The sequence below is a fragment of the Chinchilla lanigera genome, unplaced genomic scaffold (assembly GCF_000276665.1).
Source record: "Chinchilla lanigera isolate Chin_1 unplaced genomic scaffold, ChiLan1.0 scaffold00020, whole genome shotgun sequence".
Classification (NCBI taxonomy): Eukaryota; Metazoa; Chordata; class Mammalia; order Rodentia; family Chinchillidae; genus Chinchilla; species Chinchilla lanigera.
Window position 1 is genome coordinate 3,776,891 of NW_004955421.1, and position 21,825 is coordinate 3,798,715.

The window sequence follows — 21,825 nt, forward strand, 5'->3', positions numbered from 1 at the left end:
CCAAATTTATATGTCATATTGGCAAGCAGAAAAGTCCAAGTTAAGTAAGAAGCCATCTCTCTTTCCAAGGAAGATAAGATGATAACACCTTTGGTTTAATTTATTTAAGAAAGTACTCATAATTACAAAATACCCCTTGGTGATGTGCTAAAATCATATTACACACTCAACAGTCATTCTTAGTTTTAATGGAAGCTTCCTGAACAGATAAGGGAACAAAACCATACATCCATTTTCTTACTAAAGGAAAAGGGCTTGGCTCACAGTAAAAGGGCTATCATGTGAAGAGACGAATTTATGTACAGTGTCATGTTCTACCAGAGTAGAAATATGTTAAAAGAGCTAGACTATTTGAGAATGGGAGAAAAAATTGAAAAGCATTCACACAGGTTCCCCAGAAGAAGACCCTAAGTCAAGGAATTGTGTAAGGGGAAGACCAGCAAGGGAATAGGGGAAGCAGGACAGGAGTAGAAGAGGAAACCAAATGAAGGTATGAGCTCAGGCAAAGTCCTGCAGAGGGTGGGCTCAGCCTGGTCTGACAAGGAAGCTCTGATGTATAAGTCACACCTCAGAAGTGTCCCTATGTAAGAGGAGGGAAATGGGGCTTCCTGGCTTTATATCTATTGGGCACTAGCTAAGGCTGTACTAAAAGGATGGAAATTTCCAGGCACTTCTGCTTTGAAGGAGCATGAACAAAACAAGCTCCAAAGCTGGACGCAATGTTGTATGCCTGTGATCCCAGCACTTGGGAGGCTGAGGCAGGATTGCTGAAAGTTAAAGTCTAGCCTGAAGTACATAGCAAGACCCTGTCTCAAAAAACAAAACAAAATAAAAACCAAGGCTCCATAATCCCTAAGATAGTCCTTGAGAACAGGGAAAGCCTTAGTTGCTAGATTTTCAAAGTAAAGGGACACCAATGTCAGGTAGTAGACTGAAATAGTAAAAGAGACCCAGAGAGCAGGGGAAGCTCTGGCTTTATCTGATATACTTTCTGCTACACACCTGAATCACATTTTAACAAATCAGACCAGAACCCCAGAAACATGCACACACTACTTCTAAGGCAAAAACATTCATTGCCTTCTAATCAAGAAATCCTCAGGTGCTAGGTAGAAGTTGGGTCCACTACAGAATCATACTCCAGAGAACAGAAAATGGTAACCATTTGCCAGTGAAGGAACCATACCACCTTAGCTGGAAGCTCATCCTGAGATAGAAACCACGTGGGTGATGTAAAAATGTCTGGCTAGCACCCCTGGACTATGCCTCTCACCTTCATTCTAAAATACAAAACTCACAGTACACAAAATAATAGGACCCTTTGTAAAAGAACTTCTTTCACTACCAAACTGATAAAGATTTTCTGCTTTTCTCCCTGCTAAATGCCACTCAAAGCTTTTCAGAAAGCTCATTCTTCCCCCCAGAAAATTCATATAAAAGTCACATGAAAATGAACGGAAATGCACTAAGCCTGATAATAAAGAGAATTAGATGTATCTATGTAATTAACACATGATTACATGATTTAGGCTAGCTAAGAATGTAGTTATAGATTAAACTCCAGGCATTAAGGGGAAAAAAAAAATCAAAGCATATTATCAAGAACACGAAAATGCATAGAAGTTCCTAAATATGACAAATAGTATCCCTGGGTAGAAAGGCTATGAGTAATGACTTGCTTATTTCACTGAAATTTTCTATTTTTTTTTCCTAAATTTTCTACAAGCTTTATAAGAGACAAAGAAACATCAGGCCGGGGATATAGCTCAGGGGCATAAGCGCCTGTTTGGCAAGCCCAAGGTCCTGAGTTTGATTCCTAGTACCAAAAAAAAAAGAGCAAAGAAACATCAGGATACAAAGTTGCTTATACATTATAATCAGACTTTTTTAAAAAGGTGACTATTAACTAAATAATAAGAGAGACTCAATAAAAATATGCCAAAATTGCTGAATATGGTGGTTCATGCCTGTAATCCCAGCACTTGCATGGCTGAGGAGGAGAATCACCACAAGTTAAAGGGCAGCCTGAGCTACATAGTGAGTTCAAGGACAACCTAAACTATATAGTGAGAGCTTGTCTCAAAAAAAAAAATGCAAAACTATAACTGTAATAAAATTTTATACTATATTTTTCCATAATGTTTATATTCAGTAAATATATATAAGCAGATTTGAAATTAAAAATTAATTGGTCTTACGAAGTTGCAACAGTGTGCAGAAATAGTAGGAAATAGAAATAAATCATTTCAAAATAAGAGGTTTTATTTTTGCCCAAACTCCATCTTTGCCCAAATCCATCAGGTATAAAAGGCAAAACATGTTTTATTACACTCAATTTTATTAAGTTAAAATGAACATATCTACATATTTCTATAAAAGAAAATAAAATATATAACTATAAATGCATAGGATAAGACTAAATGATTAAATCATAAACATTAATTTTTATGGCAAATATATCTATAAGTATTAATATTTTCTTTCCTATATCTCATACATGGTCTTTAAAAAGATTAAAATATTGGTTCAGAAAGGGGATATGACAGACATCCTTTAAGTCAATGTTCCATGCCTATGTTAACTGAAAAGAGGCAGTCTCCTGGGATTTTAGCACACTGTTGCACTGGATTTGAGTTCACTAGAGAAAACAAAGCAAGAGTGAATCAGAGAGATCACAAGTACAAGACAAAGGCTCTAATCTTGTTCTTGGTCCTAAGGAAAGAGCTGAACAGCAACAGACACTAGAGAAAGTAGACATGTTGCCATCTGGTGGTGGCCATGAAAGGCAAATAAAAACAACTCTATAATATTAACTATTTAAGGGTGAAGCTTTGCTCCTCAAAGTGGTCTCTGACAGCCCCTGGCACCTGATGAGAAAACCTGGTGAATCAAAAGACTTGTGTGCATGTTAATGCTGGCAAAGCTGATTTAGAGAACAGCAGAAATCTTCAACAAGAGCCTGTATTTCTCAAGTTTTAGTTCTCACCTAGATGTCAATTAACACCTTATCAGCAAAATGGGATACAGAGACCTTTGGAAAGAGTTAAAGAAGAAAGCATATTTTTCTATTCTTTTCTTTTCTTTCTGAGATAGCATCTTTAATTCTAGTCTTTATAATGGAGCATTCATTCATTCACTTAGTTGCAAAAACTTGTATCCTAATGACACTGTACTCAGGACCAGTGATGTTTTTTAAAAAAAATCATCAAATCAGGTGCTTTGATCAAGAATATGGGTACAAACAACCTAGCAGCAGCTCTTCCCAAAGATAATACTTCCATCTGTGCGTTCAATGAATCAAGATGGGAAAGGAGTAAGGTTCTTAAAAGAAGATCTATCTTCATTCCCATGGCCAGGGACCCTTTCCTTTAACACTCCCATCTTCTCAACTACTATCTTGTATAAAGAGACTTCTTTTTTTTTTTTTTTTGATTTTTGTCAGGTACCGGGAACCGAACTCACGACGTTGCACTTGCCAGGCAGGTGCTTTTGCCGCTGAGCTAAATCCCCAGCCCTAAAGAGACTTCTTGAGAGGACTGAAGTTTAAAATTACACCGTCCAATGCAGTGCCCACTAACTTACTTACATTAAAGTCACCTAAAATTAAACTCTCAGTCCTTCAGATGCATGAGCTATATACACTTTCACTGCTGAATACCTATATGTGACTAGTATCATATCAATGAAGTAGGTATAGACCATTTCCATCATCTCAGAAAAGTATATTGCATACATCTGGTCTAGAAAGATTCCCTAGCCTCACTTTAGGTTTTAAAGTTTGTGCAATGGGCAAAATCTTAGAAACAAAACGTAGTATACCACTCTATAGAGCTATATAGTATACCTCTCTCTCTCTCTCTCTCACTCTTTCTCTCTATATATATATGTGCATATAACATTCAGATATCATATTCAGAGATTGACTTTTACAAGCCCTAACTACTATCATACTCTTTCTTGATTTTTATCAGTTCTTTTAACTTTTAACTCAATGTTTATCTAGCTTTCAAATATGCCTTTACCATGCAAGAAAATCCTCATGGTCAATGTTTCGGAAAGCTATAAAATAATCAAGTATCCAACAGTTATGTTAATAAGCACTGGGGGCCATAGGCTTGACTATATCCACTGGTCTCACAGGCTACCTGGTAAAACAAATGACAAGCCTGAAATAGTGCACATTCCCCTAATGCTTTTCTGTCAAGACAGTACAGGTAAATTCTAATGAGTAAAAACAAGATAAGCTTAGATTCTGTTGAGTTTCTTCTCTGGGTTCCAAACCCTGTCTCGGAAGACACAGTATTTTTAATGATTAGCAGACATTCAAAAATTATACAAGGAAACTAAACTAATAAAAACTAAACAAGTGGACATCATGCTTGGGGCTATCATATTAAATATTCACATTATTCTGAGAATTAAAGTCAGCATTAATAAGACATAATTTTGCCAACAAATCAGTCATTTCCTTTTTGGTGGTCTTTTTTGTTTTTGTGACAGGGTCTTGCTATGATGTTCAGGCTGGCCTTGAACTCACTATGTAGCCCAAGCTGACCTCAAACTTGTGGTGATCGTCCTGCCTCAGCCTTCCAAGTGCTGGTATTACAGGCATGTGCCATTGTTATTTTAAAACCTAGATATTCCATGGCAAAGTAACCTGTTTAGTTTACATTAAAGTTCTCAAGTTGTGGAAACCATTTTAAAACTAAAATTATAAACACAAGCTCTCAGGAAGTTCTTTACAATGGTTTGTTATAGTTACCCTGCATCAGAGGAAAAATTAAAATTTCTTAAAACATAAGGTCATTTAAAAACTAAACATGGTATGTCACATCTTGAAAAGAACATGTATAGAAAAAAAAGAACTCTGCAAATACATTTCTCTCTCCTCACTGTCTTTGCCTTGTGGGAACAACAGAAGACATTTAAATAAAAATTAAAACGCAAGTGCAGAAATGCTAGTTAAATGAAAAACAGTTTCAATATCCCCCACATAAAACTTTTCTGACCCTGTCAATTGCAATCATCCCATCAATAGATTGTCTATTCCCCAACACACATCCCTCAGAGGCTGCTTTCACGTATCCATTCATAAGAAGAAGTGCTTCTGGAGAAACAAATTTAAATAACTCTAGGACATGTGCCATAACCACTTGAAAAGTATTAATCCATCCAGCCCTGCATTCACAAGTGTAAACATCCAAATATCATAAGATGATTACGAAAAAGCAACAGCACAAAAGAAGAGCAAGAAAAGAAATCAACCCCAAAAGTGACATAAATAATTCAGAAAGGAATATATTCTTTAAATATATACAAATATAATTAATATCATTAAAAGTAATTCAAGAAGATGAAGCAAATACAAAACAAGAATAAACTGCTATAATAAAAAAACAGTCAGAACAAGGAAGAATTCTGAGAAATTAAAACTGGTTTTCCAAATTTAAAAATGTAGCAATGGATAAACTGAAATATAGAAGGAAAAGTTAAAGATTTAGAAATAAAAAGGGAGGTAGAAACTATTAAGAAAAAGAAGACAGACACAGTCAAGAAGCAAGAGAGATTAAAAAAAAAAACACTGGGAAGGAATAAAATAATAGACAATTTTCCTAAGCTAGAAAAGCAGATTAAAAGGGACCAGCATGTGCATAGCAAGAACAAATAAAGAATCACATCACAACACATGCCAGGGAAAGCTTGAACTCAAAACTAGAGAAAATTCTAGCAGGAGAAAAAAATGAGACTGACATCAGACTTCTGATCAGTAGCAATGGAGACCAGAAAGCAATTTCTTCAAAGATAAAAATAATCAGGTTATATACTCTATTTCATAAATCTAAAGATATCATCAATGTTTGAATACACCAAAAAAGGCTGCCATTAAACCATGACATATCAGTGGTTGTAAAACATACTCCAATTACCAAGATGATAAAATATGGGGAGAAAGTATAACTTACTATTAATGAAATATATCTATACTCAAGTTATTAATTGGTATGAAGATAAAATAAAGATATTTTCAAAAACAATGAAAGTCTATCCATGTCTCCTCCATGAAAAGCTTACTTGAGTCAGTACTCTAGCATATCCAGAAAGAAATCTATGTAGATAACATGTGCCACAAAAGTCATATACAAGTGCAAAAAGTACAGGAAGCATAAAAATACATACATGTTTCATCAAACTGGCAGGTTTAAGAGTATATCACATTTAAAAAACAAAGTTTTCAGAACATTTACTGATTTATTTCTATTGGTCCAGCTACACTCATAGCTGAAAGAAGAGTAGTGTTTACCAAGAGATGGAAGGAGCGGGGAGAAAGGGGAGGAGAGGGGAAAAGGATGAAAAAAGAATTAAGATGTGTATGTACATGTACCAACTCCTCACAAAGAATGCAATCATTACATACTGGTAACATACACTAATAAAAAATAAAAATTTTAAAAGTAACATTTAAATAATCATACTACCATGTAAATACAACCCACTAGTTTTCAATTTTTAGAATCAATCTACAGATGAACCATGGAAAACTTAAGACATAGAGTTAAGCAGAATGGAAATGATAACAAATAACATTGCCAGATAAAAATCCAACAAATAGGACTGTTAGTCAAGCACCTCATCTTCTACACCAAGATGTCAACAGAGGCTGCCTCAAATTAACAAGTCAAGAAATAAACATATATTTTAAATTGCTTGCAGTGTTTAAGGAGTAGGCTTGACTTTTGCTGTCTTTTATTCCATGGATTTTTTTTTCTTTTTTGCTGTGCATTTGCATGGAAAAAATTATCCATACTGTCTAAAGGAGGAAAAGTTGTTACATCGTAGATGCTTGTTCAATAAGAATTATCTCATTCATAATAAAAGTTATCTCATTCTCTCTTTCCAAAAAAAAAGCAAACAAGTTTTCTGAACATTGTGGGAGAAGTGTCTCACTTCCCTCTATGCATACCAAGAAGGGACAAACTGATTTGTACCTAACATCACAGAGCCAGTTTTATCTTCCCTCTAAAAAGTTAATTTACTAGAACTGTACCTGGTAAGTCCTTAGAACTTGTAGCCAGCTTTTCCAAGTGACTGTTGATTTTTTCAATGGCTTTGAAGTTCTTATTTCTCTTCAGGACATCCACAGCAGACCGAGACTGTCGATCCAGCAGAGTGGGGTCTGCCCCAAAGTGGAGGAGCATCTGCACATCCTCTGTTTGTCCTAGGACAGTCCAAAATGAGAAAGAGGGATTGTCAAGGCTCCTTCCATAAGGAGGCGTTCCCATGAAGACCAGGGCCCCTCTATTTAAGGAACCTAAATTGCCAGCTTCAGGCAGTCCATCTAACTCCCCAAAGCAAGGAGTCCTGAGTGGAGTGGGAAGGACAATAGCTTTTAAGGGGTTCAGAAGTGTGCTCTTCTCTACCTTTCTCCTCTCTCTCCTAGGCAACAAGCAAGAAGAGGGGAAATCTGGTTACCAGGCAACAGTTACAGCTGTAAGGCTAAGAGCAAGCTTTGACTTCAGATTTCTTTATCCCCTGGAGAGGAAGCAGAATATTGCTCCAGGAAAAAAAAAATGCCTGTTTGAGGACAGGTAAAAAAAGTGGCAATTGCTTTGGCACCAGGGTTTTTTTTTTGGTTATTATCGCTGCCATTGATACTACCACCACTCCCAAGACCGATGCTCCATTTGCTGCGCTGATGTATCTATTTGCCAAGCATCAAGGTGTCTCTGTGAGCACAGATGCAACAGTATTCAGAATGGAGTAGATATATCTCTGGGGATGCACAACGACTTATACAGGCACACAGAATTAAATCAATACCTGGCTTCCTACTTACATACATAATCTTTAGTAAAATTCACTGCCTGGAAAAGCATCTTTAGTTCAAATATCACAGCACTTATCACATTCCCCTCCCTCCTATACACACCCATAGTCACAACTGCCTATCTCTCACATTCGAAAGTATAAAAAATTCATACTTCCTCTGCATGAAGAATCTTACTGTGGTAGCCAAAATTCTAAAACCCTAATATTCTTGACCCATGGTATATATAAGCTTTCTCCCAGTTATTCAATCAAATGTTAATCTAGGTGCTGCTGTGATGAGACTCCACAAGTGTAATTAAGGTTCCTAATAAGTTAACTAAAGATAGAGATTATCCAAGTGGTCTTGACCTAACTATGTAAGTTCTAATAGTCAAAGTTCTAGGGGTTAGAAGTAAGTGGAAGCTGTTTTAAGCCACCATGCTTATGGTAATTTGTTACACAGTATACAAAACTAATACAATTACTACAATATACTGTTCCAAAGGAAGTAAAAGCTCCTAAGCTATAGTGTATCAATGTAAGACTTTAATTGTCCAACCTAAGGGACAATTAAAACTAAATGATACCTCTACAGCACCGTGTAGAAGGCACTGCAAAGCCAGGCATGACGGAACATGCCTTAAATCCCACCATTCAGGAAGTGGAGTCAGGAGGATTACTGTGAATTCATGGGCTGTCTGAGCTATATAATGATTTCAAGGCCAGCCTGGACTATACAAGGAGACCTTGTTTAAAAAAAAAAAAAAAGAAAGAAAGAAAGAAAAAGGGCTAGGGCTGTAGCTCAGTAGCACAGTGCCTGCCTGGCAAGCACAAAGTCCTGAGTTCAATTCCCAGTACCAAAAAAAACTACATTTCATTCCCCACCTAAGTACTTCCAAAAAACCTAACTATATCCAAAACTGTTTTTTTGTGGGGGGAAAAGTGGTACTAGAGATTGAACCCATAACTTTTTTTTTTTTTTTTTTTTTCCGGTACTGGGAATCAGTCTCATGACCTTGCGCTTGCCAGACAGGTGCTGTGCCGCTAGGCTAAATTACCAGCCCCTGAACCCAGAACTTTTGTATTGAGCTATATCCCCAGCACTTTTGAGACAGGGTCTCACTAAGTTGCTTAGCTGTCACCATGCCCAGCCCAAAATTTTACATTTAATTATTATAGAAATGTTTACTATATTTATGTTTTGCTTAACTCTATAATAATTTCAGTCATAATTCAATGCAGAAAACAAAATCTAATCCATGGTAACTTAAAATCAAAGACATGTTTTTAAACTTAAAGTTATATGAGTACTTTTATTCCAAAAGAATTATCACTAGATGACCAATAAGATATTCAAAACAAAATATATTAGGACAAACTTCTTTTTAAAAAATAAACAGGAAATATTCCAAAACAGGAACACATAGGTAAATATTTTTTACTGTTAAAATGCTTGTTTAGCATTTTAAAAATGGATATTGAAGAATATCAAATTACTATGGCATTTACATTTTATTATATACAATTAAAGGTAACAGTTGTATTTTAAAATATCAACTTGCATATAATTCTGAAAATTACTTTTTCTTACCATAATTCATTCACAGTTTTAAAATTCCAGATGTGAACTTAAAAATATGCAAAGTACAGGTTTTCAAAATTATTTAAGGGGATGAGGAAGCAAAATTTAAAGACCATTGACAGACTTTTTTTTTTAAGCCTGACTAGTATTTATTCCTCCTTTTCTGAGAATAATCACCTACCTTTCCTTTAGAAAAGCACCTCTTCCCCTTCTTGGCCTACCTGACATCATGATAGTAAAAATCAGACAAACAAGTGTGTCACTACCACATGTTCTACCACTACTCTCACACAGGGCCAAGTGTTCTCTGTTCCATAATCCACTTGGAAGGTTAACATGTGACCAGGATTTAGCCAATCAGATCATTACATCCCTCTGATTGGCTCCATGGAAAACATGTGATCAAAGTCATGTCAATTAGACATACCAGTTGGAATTTTATTGAAGTATTGAAAGGAGGTATTCTCTTTGGCTGAGACTGATAGAAAATGAACAAAGAAATCTTTAAAATTGAGAACAAAGGCTAAAGTACACTTTTAAAAAAATGGAAGACAAGAACATGTACAAGTGTTTCTTTATATTTTTTTTTCTTTTTCACAGAAAAAGATATAAAAATGGTTCTTAAATATAAAAAAGCTCAGGACCGGGGGTACAGCTCAGTGGCATAAGCACCTGCCTGGCAAGCATAAGATCCTCAGTTCAATTCCTGGTACCAAAAGAATATATATGCTCAAACCCACACATACTTGCTATAGAGATATATAAATTAAGACAATACTGAAATAACAATTTTTATCTATCAGACCAGAAACAAATGTTAAATCTGACAACAAATTCTGTTGGTAAATATGAGAGAGGCATACTCATACACTGTTTGTTGTAATGAAACTGATGGAATCTCCGTACATGAAAACTTGATAATATCTAACAAATCTATATACACACTTATGCCTATGAATTTATATGAACAGATTTTCAGGATATAATGTTAATGAAAAAAAAAGGAAAGTGCAAAGAGTATATAATATGACTCTTCATGTAAAGGATATATAATAAAATACATGTGTATCTGTTCACTGTTGCAAAAAAATTCCCAAGAGAAAAGTCTGAAATCAAAGAAATTGATTATCTACAGATAGATAATCAAACAGAAGTGAGAAATAGAATTGGAGAAGTAGAACTGGGATAAGGAGAAACACTTTTCTAAGTGTATCTTTTTGCAAAGTTCCCATAGTAATGTTTCACATCCCCTCCCCAACTACACACAAACAAAACTAACCAGGATATGAGGAAAATCCCAAAATATAACCCAAATATTAAAAAAGAACTTAGGCATACTACAAGTGACAAACATAGTCATAGTAAAGAGAGTAAAGAAGGAAAGAATAGCATCTTTTCTGAATTCTCTAAAGTTGAAGGCAAGGGGCTGGGGATTTAGCTCAGCGGCAAAGCGCCTGCCTGGCAAGTGCAAGGTCGTGAGTTCGGTTCCCAGTACCGGAGAAAAACCAAAAAAAAACAAAACAAAACAAAACAAACAAACAAAAAAAAAATAAAGTTGAAGGCAAAAAACACTGAGCAAAAATAAATATATTTCTAGTTACAAATATTTTTCTCACAGTGGTAATGAATTAGCAAATCTAAAACTCATAGAAGTGAACAAACAAGTAAATATAGCATAGATAACAAATGTTACAAATTTAAAAAGACTAAATGACCTTGGCACTAGACTAGAATCAGATGTACCAAAATAAACTCCTGATTTTTAATACAGACAGATGCAGACAAATACAGTAATACAGATGCTGGTAATCATGCTTAGTTTGTACACATATACATCCTAGCTGTATCTGCTGAGAAGTCCTAGAAAAAAATGACACTCTAGTTAGCAGGGTTACATATGTAACCAGATCATTTTTCTATGCCAGTGATGGCAAACCTTTTAGAGATCAAGTGCCCAAACTGCAACCCAAAACCCACTTATCTATCACAAAATGCCAACATTGCAATTAAATCTGAGTACTGGAATTACTAAATTCCAAGGTTTTTAGTTTTAAAAAGTCAACTCATACATTAACATCTTTTGTCTTAAAAGAAAACCACAGTAATACACATGCCATATGTTCACCACCATTGTTCTACACCATCTCCAACTATAGGAAGCAAGGATCCCTAAGGATGTGGTTGATTCTAGAACTGGGACAAGGCACACTCAGTATGGCCAGGGATGTAGCTCAGCGGCACAGCACCTGCCAGGCAAGTGTAAGGTCCTGTGTTTGATTCCCAGTACCAAAAAAAAAAGAAAGATAAAAGATGAGCCTAAAGTATCTTGTAGTACCAGAAGGCAAAAAAGTGCTCAAAAACTGATGAAGAGCCAAACATAGTGATACACATCTATAATCCCAGATACTTAGGAGGCTAAGTCAGGAGGAACACAAGTTCAAGTCCACGTGGGGCAATTTAGCAAGATCCTGCCTCAAAATAAAAAAAAGGTTGGTAGAATACTTGCCTCACATGCAATAGGCTCTGTGTTTATTCCCTAGTACCAGGGGAAAAAAAAATATGGAGATTTGGTAAAGAAACACAGAAGGTAATCTGAAAGAGTCACTCCTGGCTAAAGGTAGGGCTATTTGAGCAACAAAAGCAATACTGATGGTGTTCAATTTTATGCCATAGACTAAAACAAATATCCATTGAGTCTATACTGTAATAATTCAATAACCAATTAATAAATAAAAGGGAAGAAGCAATAGGTATTCATTACCAAAAAATTCCAAGCAGTAAAGAATAAATCAACATTAAGATCAAACTAATAGTTATTAGTTGACAAAACCACCTATACTATACTATGCTATATTATACATACTATATTTAGCCTTCAGAAGTTTTAAAAGGAATAGAGTTATTTGCATAGTTTCAAAATATTTCTTCCAAGATATTTATTAACTACAATCAGAAAGATAGTAACTTCACAGTGGAGAAATCCCACAGATCAGACCTTAACCAAAAACTCAAAGTTAACATCATGGCATATTGATATCATGAACTCCTTGATAGGATAACACTGAAAATACAAAATAATTTCTCTAATATTCTTAAGAAAAATATATAACTTCATTCTGGTCACAAGAAAACAACAGATAAACTCAAATGGATAGGCAGTCTACAAAATAACTGACCAACACTCTCCAGAAGGATCAAGGTGATGAAAGACAAAGCAACAGGAGATAACAAGGAACTGTTACAGATTGGGAGAGGCTAAATGGTACACGGGATCTTAGAAAAGAAAAAGCATGTTAGTGGAAAAACTAATGAAATTCTTGTGAGGCCTGTACATTCACTGATAGCATTATCAATGTTATTTTCTTCATTTTGATCATTAAACTTTGATTATATGTTAGCAATAGTATAAGAAGCTAAATGAGGGGTATAGGAAAACATTTTTGCTAATTTTTATGTAAGTCTAAAATTAGCCCAATTAAAAAAAGTTTTTAAATAAAATGATTAGTTTCCCTGATGAAAAAGAGGAAGAAGTTAAGGAGAGAGAGAAGGAAGGAAGAGGAAAAGCTTGCAAGATTTCTGAGGGCTTATTCTGGAGAGGCTGAGGAGGGAGCCCATGTTTATATGAAAAAGTGTCTTCTTGTCACTTCATATTTATTCACTCAACTTTCAGAAGATTGAAAAGGTTTCAGTGTTTATTAAGAAATAGTCTAAACCTAGGTTGTCAAACACCATTAGGAGAGCAAACTTCTTTTTTTTTTTTTTGTACTAGGAATTGAACTCAGGACTTTGTACTTACCAGGCAGACACCATGACGCTGAGCTACATCCCCGGCCCCAAGAAAGCAAACTTTTGCATTATGGGCATTCAAGAAGGAAAAGAGATGGGAAACAGCATAGAAAACTCTATTCAATGAAACAATTTCAGAAAATTCTTCAAATATCAAGGATGATACAGTCACCAGATCAAAAAAGCTCAAAGGAACCCAAACATACTTGACCCAAAAAACAAGTGCACAAGTAAAAATCCTCTCTGAGGCAAATTATAATCAAACTGTCAAAAATATAAGAGAAAGAAGGACTTCTCATTAGACTAACAGTAAATTTCTCAGCAAAAGTTTTACAGACCTGAACAGAATGGGATCATATATTCAAAGTCCTGAAAGAAAAAACTTTCTGGCTGTGTTAGTTTTTCATCATTGTGACAAAATACCTGAGAAAAACAACTTAAAGTAGGAAAGATTTATTTTAGCTTATACTTTCAGTAGTTTCAATTCATGGTTGGCTGGGTCCAGTGTTTTTAGGCCTGTGGTGAGGCAGAAATATGATGGCAGAAGAGCATGTAAAGGAAAACTGCTCACCTCATGGCAGCCAGGAGGCAAAGAGAAGGCCAGAGAACAAGGATAATTTCCAAGGTTACAACTCCATGATCCACAACTAGGCCCCACCTCTCAAGTTTCCATCACCTCCACAAATGCCATCAAACTATAAATCCATCAATGGACTAACCCCCTGGGGGACATTTCATTTCCACAGTGTAACACTGACCAAGAATACCAAGATCCACCAAAGCTCTCCATCATAAATGAAGATATTTCGAAGACAAGTAAAAATAGAATTCACCACCATCAGATGGGCGCTCAAGAAATGCTTAAGGAAGTCCTACACTAGAAGCAAAAGGATGATAATGACCATCACGAAAAACAGTAGTACATAAAACTAAAACACACAAAAAAGAATCAAGTCGTATCAGTGCAAAATACCACCAAACCACAAAATGAGCTAGAGAGGAAAAAAGGATATAGAAAACAACTAGAAAATAATTAATAGAAGACAAGGGCATATCATTATCGATTGATAATAACCTTGACTAAAAATGGATTAGATTCACTAATTAAATGATTTTGGCTGGTTAAAAAGACTTTTTTTAAAAAACTATACCCATGAAGCCAGGCATGGTGGTGCATGCCTATAATCCCAGCACTAGGGAGGCTGAGGAAGAAAGATCATTGTGAGTTCAAGACCAGCCTGGGCTACAAAGTGAGCTCAAGCCCAGCTTAAACTGCATAGCGAGACCCTATCTCAAAAAGACAATCAATCAATCAATCAATCAATAAAACTATACCCATGAAATGCTACCTATAAGAAATTCATTGCCAGGCATGGTGGCACATGCCTGTAATCCTGTCACTCTGGAGGCTGAGGCAGGAGGATCGTTGCAAGTTTGAGGCTAGCCTGGGCTACAAGGTAAGTTCAAGACCAGCCTGAACTGCATAGTGAGACCCTATCTCAAAAAGACCAAAAAAAAAAAAAAAGAAATTCACTTCATAAGACATGCACAGACTGAAAATGGAAAAAGATGTACCCTGCAAATGGAAAACAAAAGTGAAAAAGAATAACTCTATATATCAGATAACATAGACTCTAACTTAAAAATTGTATAAAGGGACAAAGGTAACCACATAAGGATAAAGAAAAAAATTCAACATAAGGAAATAACCACTGTGAATATATATGCACCCAACACTGGAATATGCAATTACATAAAATAAACATTATAAGATCTGAAAGAACAAACTGACCCTAGTACAACAATAGATGAGGACTTCAATGCCCCATTTCCATAAATAGATCATCTACACAAAAAATTAATAAACATGAGTTAAATTATACTATAGACCAAATGGACTTAACAGACTTTTACAGAATATCTTGTCCAGCAGCTGCAGAATACACATTGTTCTCTGTACATGGAATGTGCACCATTAGACCACAATATAAGACTCAAATTGAACACTATAAAATCATAGCATGTATCTTCTTTAACCACAGTAGAACAAAACTAGAAATCAGTAACGAGAGGGCTGGAATTGTAGCTCAGTGTTAAAATGCTTGCCAAGCATGTACAAGTCCCTGGATTCATTTCCTAATATCACAAAAAAGTGTAACTTTAGAAAGCATGCAAATACATGGAAATTAAACAGCATGCTCTCCTTTTTTATTAGTGTAAAGATCAGTGGATTTCATTTTGGCAGATTCATCTATATATGCAACATCTTTTGACTATCTCCATTGCCTATTAATCCCATACCCATCCTGTCTCCCCCTCCTTTCCTCTCTTCTCTAATAATGCCTCTTCTACTTTAATGTTATCTTTCTGTGTATTTTTAAGGTTCCACATGTGAGACTAAAACATGGTATTTTTTTCTTTTTTGAGTCTGGCTTCTTTTAACATTATTAACTATTTCTGATTCTGTTCATCTTCCTGCAAATCACATTAATTTCATCCTTCTTTATGGCTGCAAAATACTCCATTGTGTATATATACATTTTATTTATTCATCTGTTGAGAAGCACCTAGGTTAATTGGATAGCTTAGCTCTTTCAGCTATTGTGAATACTGTAATTCACTTAAACAATGGGTCAAAATCAAAAGGGAAATTACAAAATTTCTTGAAATAAATGAAAATGAAAACATTACATACAAAAACATGGGAAACACAAAAGCAGTATGAAGAAGGAACTTTATAGGAATAATTGCCTACAGCAAAAAAGAAAAGATAGATTTCAACTAAAGAATTTGATAATTAACTCAAGGAACTAGAAAAGCAAGAACAAACCTAATGGAAAAATAAGTAGAAGGAAAGAATAACAATGAGCAGAAATAAGTGAAATAGAGGCTAAAAAATTCAAAAGTTCAATGAACAGTTAAGTTTTTGAAAAGATAAAAGTGACAAACCTCTAGCTAGGCTAACCAAATAAATGAAATCAAAAGTGGAAAAGGAGATATTACAAGTAATACCACAGAAATATGTAGTGCCATTATGGACTATTAACAGCAACTATTATAAGTCAACAAACTGGAAAATCTAGAATAAGTGGATAGATTCTAGACACATATAACCTACCAAAAGTGAACTATAAGAACATGGAAAAACAGACCAGTAGCAAATAACTGGATTGAATCAGAAATAAAATTTTCCAACTAAGAAAATCCCAGGACTAGATGACCTCACTGCTGCTGAATTTTATCAAACTTTAAGAACTAACACAAATTCTCAGACTATTTCAAAGTTGAAAGGAAAGAGACCTTCCAAAAATCATTCTACAAGGCTAGCATTACCTTGATACCAAGACCAAAGAAAGATACAACAACAAAAACTGACCAAGATCCCTGATGAACATAAATGCAATAATTCTCAAAAGTGTACTAGCAAATTAAATCCAAAAAACACATCAAAGAGATTATATGACATGCACAAGTGGGATTAATCCCAGGGATGCAAAGATAGCTCAACGTATGCAAATTGACAAACATAACACATCACATCAACAGAATGAAGGACAGAAACCATGATTGTCTCAATACACACAGAAAAAAGCAGTCTACAAAATTCATAATTTAGAAAGCCCTCAAAAAATTAAATATAAAAAGAATATACCTCAACACAATAAGGGTTATATATTACAGATCTACAGCCTACATTGTGCTGAACGGAGAAAAACGGAAAACATTTCCTCTGAGACAGGAACAAGACAAGGATGTCCACTGTTATCATTCTAAATCAATATAGCTGTGGGAGTCTTACTATAGCAATAAAGAGAAAGAGAAAGAAACACAGCACATCCAAACAGAAAAAGAGGAGGTAAAAGTATCCCAATGTAAAGATGACATGATTTTATAGAAAAATCAAAAAACTTCATTAAAAACAACTGATAGAACTAATAAAAAAATTCAGTGAAGTTGCAAGATACAAAATCTGGTAGCTTTCTCACACACCAATAATAAAATTTCTGGGGCTAGGGATTTAGCTCAGCAGCACAGCACCTGCCTGGCAAGCACGAGGTTGTGAGTTCAATTCTCGGTACCGGAAAAAAAAACAAAAAAAAAAAAAAAGAAAGAAAAGAAGAAATTTTCTGAGGAAGAAATCAAGAAAGGAATCTCATTCACAGTATCTACCAAAAAAAAAAACCAGAAATGAATTTGACCAACAACATGAATGACCTGTATAATGAAAACTATACAAATGTTTATAGCAGCATTATGCATGCAAGCCAAAGAGTAGAAACAACTCATATATCCATCAACTGCTGAATGAATAAACAAATATGGTATATTCATGGGGTGGAATATTATTTGGTAATAAAAAGGAAATACTAATTTCTGCTACAACCTCTATCAGTGGTGCCAAACCTGTGGCACCACATTGTTTCTCTTTTAAGATAAAAGAAGCGTTGAACTGTACACTTTAAAGAAGGCAATTATATAGGTATGAATTACATTTCAATAAACTTCATAAAAATTCATAAAACACCCTTTCTCTGCTTCTCCAGATGTAGGTTCCTGAGCCCCATTCAGTGGGGGATGACACTGGAGAAATAAGCCTCACTGGGTTCTGCATGAGGCCTGATGAAAGTAAAGGCTGCAGTTTCCCAAGAGGGACCACCAAAGTAGAGGTCCCTAAAAGGAGGCCTCCAAGCTGTCTATTCCACAGGCATGTTTAATTCTGAGCAGACATTTAAAAATAATAAGATATCATTTAAAAAAAAAAATACAAGTTTTCAGTGTCTCTTGCCATGAGACACCAGCTCAATCTCGTTCCCATAATCAGCTCCAAGATGCAGCAATACCAGGCACAAACTTCCCACCACTTCCAGTCACTTCTCTTCCACTGAGGTTGAGAGTCCATTAACATAGGAGAAAAAAATTTTTCCTCCATCCAAAAGAAAAAATGATGACTGAGGGGGCTGAGAGTTTCAGGAAAAAATGAATGCCCTCAAAGAGCTCTGTAGAAATTTTTGTCTTTCTGTTTCACCGATGAGTAAGATATGGCCTTGTCAAGAGAACCAGCTTTTCCCTGCATTTACTAGCCCTTTTCTTCTACCTGGCTCCAGTAGTGTGGCAGAATATACTTTCTGTGTTAAAGTATATTCTCTCTGTCATCAGGTTCAAATTTATGTCAGGCAGCTAACACAGATTCCACATAAAATAAAGCACTTTATAACATGTGATCCGGGAAGGGGCGAATCAGCCGGACACATCCATGTCTTTGAATCATGCAACCCTCTCAGAAGCCACATAAAGCCAAAAGAGCACAGGAGCCCAGCAATTCTTTCTTCTCTCCCCCAACCTTCTTTCTACATACAGCCTCTTCTCCCAGTCCTGTTTAACTGAGAGAAAGTCTAGCCCTGTGAGCCTGCCACAAAAATGGCAGTGGTAAGTCATGCAGGTTTTCTAAAGTCCAAAGTCATGCAGCACATGTCGCACCCTTCTGAGAGGTGCTGCTACTTACGCTTGATGAGGTATCCTGGAGAGTGGGCGGCCACGACATGCAGAATGGTGCAGCCATCATCATCCTGCTGATTGATTCGACATTTCCACTCAGGCTCGTAGTCCATTAACCACCTGAAAAGTTGGTTTTCTCCTGCAGGGAATTAAAATGAGTTACAGGTTTATTTTCTACATACATCAAAGCAGCAAAGCAAATTAATGGGTACCAAACTAAGGCAGCCAAATGGAAAATCCAATACACATTTCCACTCTCAAACAAATAGGTATGGGGAGACAATGGTGTTTGTAAACTGAAAAGAAGAGTTACAGAAACTTATTCACATAATCTTGGATTGAGTTTCCAAGAAGTTTATGACAGGGATTCTTATACATGTGATTTACTGAGGGAGAGAGAGATCTGTGGGGAAGGAAAGTGAGAGAAGGAAGATAGGGCGTGGGAAGGAGTTGAACCAGGAAGTGTTCTTAACTGAAATCAGCTCCAGCCTTGAGCCCATGAGGAGATCTGGAGCATGAAATGCACTACAGCATCGAGCCACCTTGAGACAAAAGGGCCAAGCTTTTGAATTCTTGTGTCAGTCCGTCAAAAGCTGCAAGTTGATGAAGAACATCCCTGGGAACCTCCCTGCGGCAAAGAAGGGCAACAGGGCAGCTATGGGTTGTTAGCAGCCAACACTGAGAGCAGGTGGAGATGGGCACTGGTGCAAAGAGGGTCTGGGCAGGGCACCACCAGCCTCCATTTTAGTCATCAAGCCAGAATCTCTGATTAGTTTGCCTCACTACCTTACTATCAACAGGACATATTTTTTTTCTCAGACTCCTTCTTTATAGCTCTTGAGATCTTGGAAAGCCACACACCTCTGCCAACTCTATGAACACCATTTGTCACCATATCAGAATTGTCCCCTGAAGAACCAATCAGAGATAAACTGAAAGGCTTGACCTTGCTGATGCTGCTTGTAACCACAGGAACTCACTTTAAAAACAGAGACAATGGAGAGTAATGACACTCATAATCATAGGTATACTTTTCCACATTCAAGCTTCCTAATTTCAAGCTGGGAAGATTGGATTCAATTGATGTACAGACTTTACTTTCAAATGTTTTATCTGCCAATATCTGAGTAAGAATAAAATCTCTCCTGGATTCCCAAGTATATGAACCGGATAATGGCAAGACAAATCTGGCAAAAGCAAAAATGGAGGTCTAAGGCCTCAAGCCCCTGGCCCCTCTAAAACCCCCATTCCTGGGAAAATTCACAACCCAGAAAAGGTAGCACAGACAAGTTCTCTTGGCTCCTTCTGGCTCTAAGATGGTATGGGTAAACGTCCAATAGCAATTCCCCCATATACTTGGCAAGGAAAGCAAGACTTTTCTAAAGTATGAGCATGAGAGTTCAGGTGTGTTAATGATAGAATAAAAATATTTTAAAATTTAAATCCCATAACCAGATGGCAAAACTTTAAAAAGCAACAATTTTATGAAAATAGCAGTTCTTTAAAAGAATCATAACTAAACTGTATCAGTAGTAATAGCCCATGTTTCTTTTAGGATTTCCCAGCCAAGTCTCAAAACACAGCAGTTGGCCCTCTGAGCTAGAGAGAAAATGAATGTAGAGAAAGAGAACCACCAAAAACTGCCATTGCCAGCAGGGGGAAACCACAGCTCTCCTAGGAGTGCTGCCTAGCAAAAGCTGTCTATCCAAAGTCCCCTCCTTGGGTCCCAGGGCTCCACCCTGCTGCCAGGATCTGCTTAGGAACACAAAATCCTTTTGATCTGAACCTCTTACAGCTATTAGGTCCAGGAGAAATAAAATGATGCTATTCCCCTGCTGCTTTCATCCATTTGAAAATTCAAATTATTTGGATAGTCTACAATCAGGTAGCTAATTTCAGGTTTCATTTGTGCACAGCAGAGTCCCACAACTCCGAGCTGGAAAGTAGTTGGAGGGTAACTGGGAGAGCACTCACCTGCTTGGATGCAGAGTTGCATGAGGGCATGAAGCGGGTATGGTCCGATAGTCTCAATATTTGCACCAATGGAGATGAGCCACTGGACTAACTTGGGCACCTGTTCCATTTTCTCATAAAGCCCAAGGAAGACATACTTCTGGAAAAAAGACACACAGGAAGAATTATGGGAGGTACAACATCAATACAAAATTTCAAATTCCTTTTCCCATTAAAGTTTACAACCAGTAAAACTTGGATTAGCTGTGGCTCACATCTAAGATTGTCATATATAACAAATCTGTGATGAAGCAGCTAAAGGGAAATCCCAAACACCAGGCTAAAGTGGACTGATTGGAAATCAGAAGTTTCAAGAAGCCAACTTACCTGAAAGAGACTTTTCAGTGACAAATCAGGGACATGGAGGTTTGCTGGTAGTCGGTCTTTTTTTGATGACAAGAGTAGAAATGACTGATAGGAAGGAAGAAAAAGAAAAATTGGAATAATAATGTTCTCCACACAGGCTATTAATGCAAAATGGTTATTTTTTGGCTTCAACAACAACAACAAAAAAAAATCCTCTAATTTTGTCTCCTATTTTAAACTACCTACCAGTTAGGCATGGTAGCCCATGCCTGTAACTCCAGCACTCAGCAGGCTGAGGCGGGAGGATCACTGCAGGTTCGGACAGCCTGGTTACATAGTGAGTTCAAGACCAGCCTGAACTATATATTATAACCCTGTCTCAAAAAAAAAAAAAAAAAACTAGGGCACCTACCAAGTTTTTCAGCTTGAGCCACAATAACCAAGGTCTCTCTGTCTAGCAAACTTAGTGTTTTTGCTGAGGACTAAGTTTTCTATACATTTCCTCAAAGCCTGCTGAGAATAGGAGCAGCAGATATTAACCAGCACCGCCAAGAATACATTTGCATTTGGGTGGAAAGCCAATTTCATGCAAAGTTCTTAAAGCATAGCAAGCATAAGACTCAAATCCTTTGGAAATATCCTATTTCAATCTATTCCTAAGCCCATCAGTGTTTCATCAGCCACAAGTATTTGGGCCCATTAGAACCTATCAAACAATGGGCTGGAACCAGCTCCTATCAGCTAGTGAGCTGGTTGTGCACACTTCTTCCCAACATCAAGTCCCATCGGTCATAGTGATAGCTGGAAACTCAACATAATGTAAGTATGTACACCAT

General features: G+C 36.4%; 1 protein-coding gene across 4 annotated transcripts in view; it reads right to left on the reverse strand.

Annotated features, from left to right (window-relative positions):
- Trank1 (tetratricopeptide repeat and ankyrin repeat containing 1) overlaps positions 1 to 21,825 on the reverse strand; it is a 145,377-nt gene that overhangs the window by 69,381 nt on the left and 54,171 nt on the right. For 3 of the 4 annotated variants that reach the window (XM_013513765.1, XM_013513766.1, XM_005383682.2), the window contains exons 5-8: positions 21,011 to 21,094; positions 20,645 to 20,783; positions 18,678 to 18,809; positions 7,046 to 7,216 (exon numbers count right to left, since the gene is read on the reverse strand). In XM_013513765.1, the coding sequence (XP_013369219.1) occupies positions 7,046 to 7,216; positions 18,678 to 18,809; positions 20,645 to 20,783; positions 21,011 to 21,094 (526 nt within the window). The remainder of the gene's footprint in view (positions 1 to 7,045; positions 7,217 to 18,677; positions 18,810 to 20,644; positions 20,784 to 21,010; positions 21,095 to 21,825) is intronic. The other variant, XM_013513764.1, reaches the window with a different exon arrangement.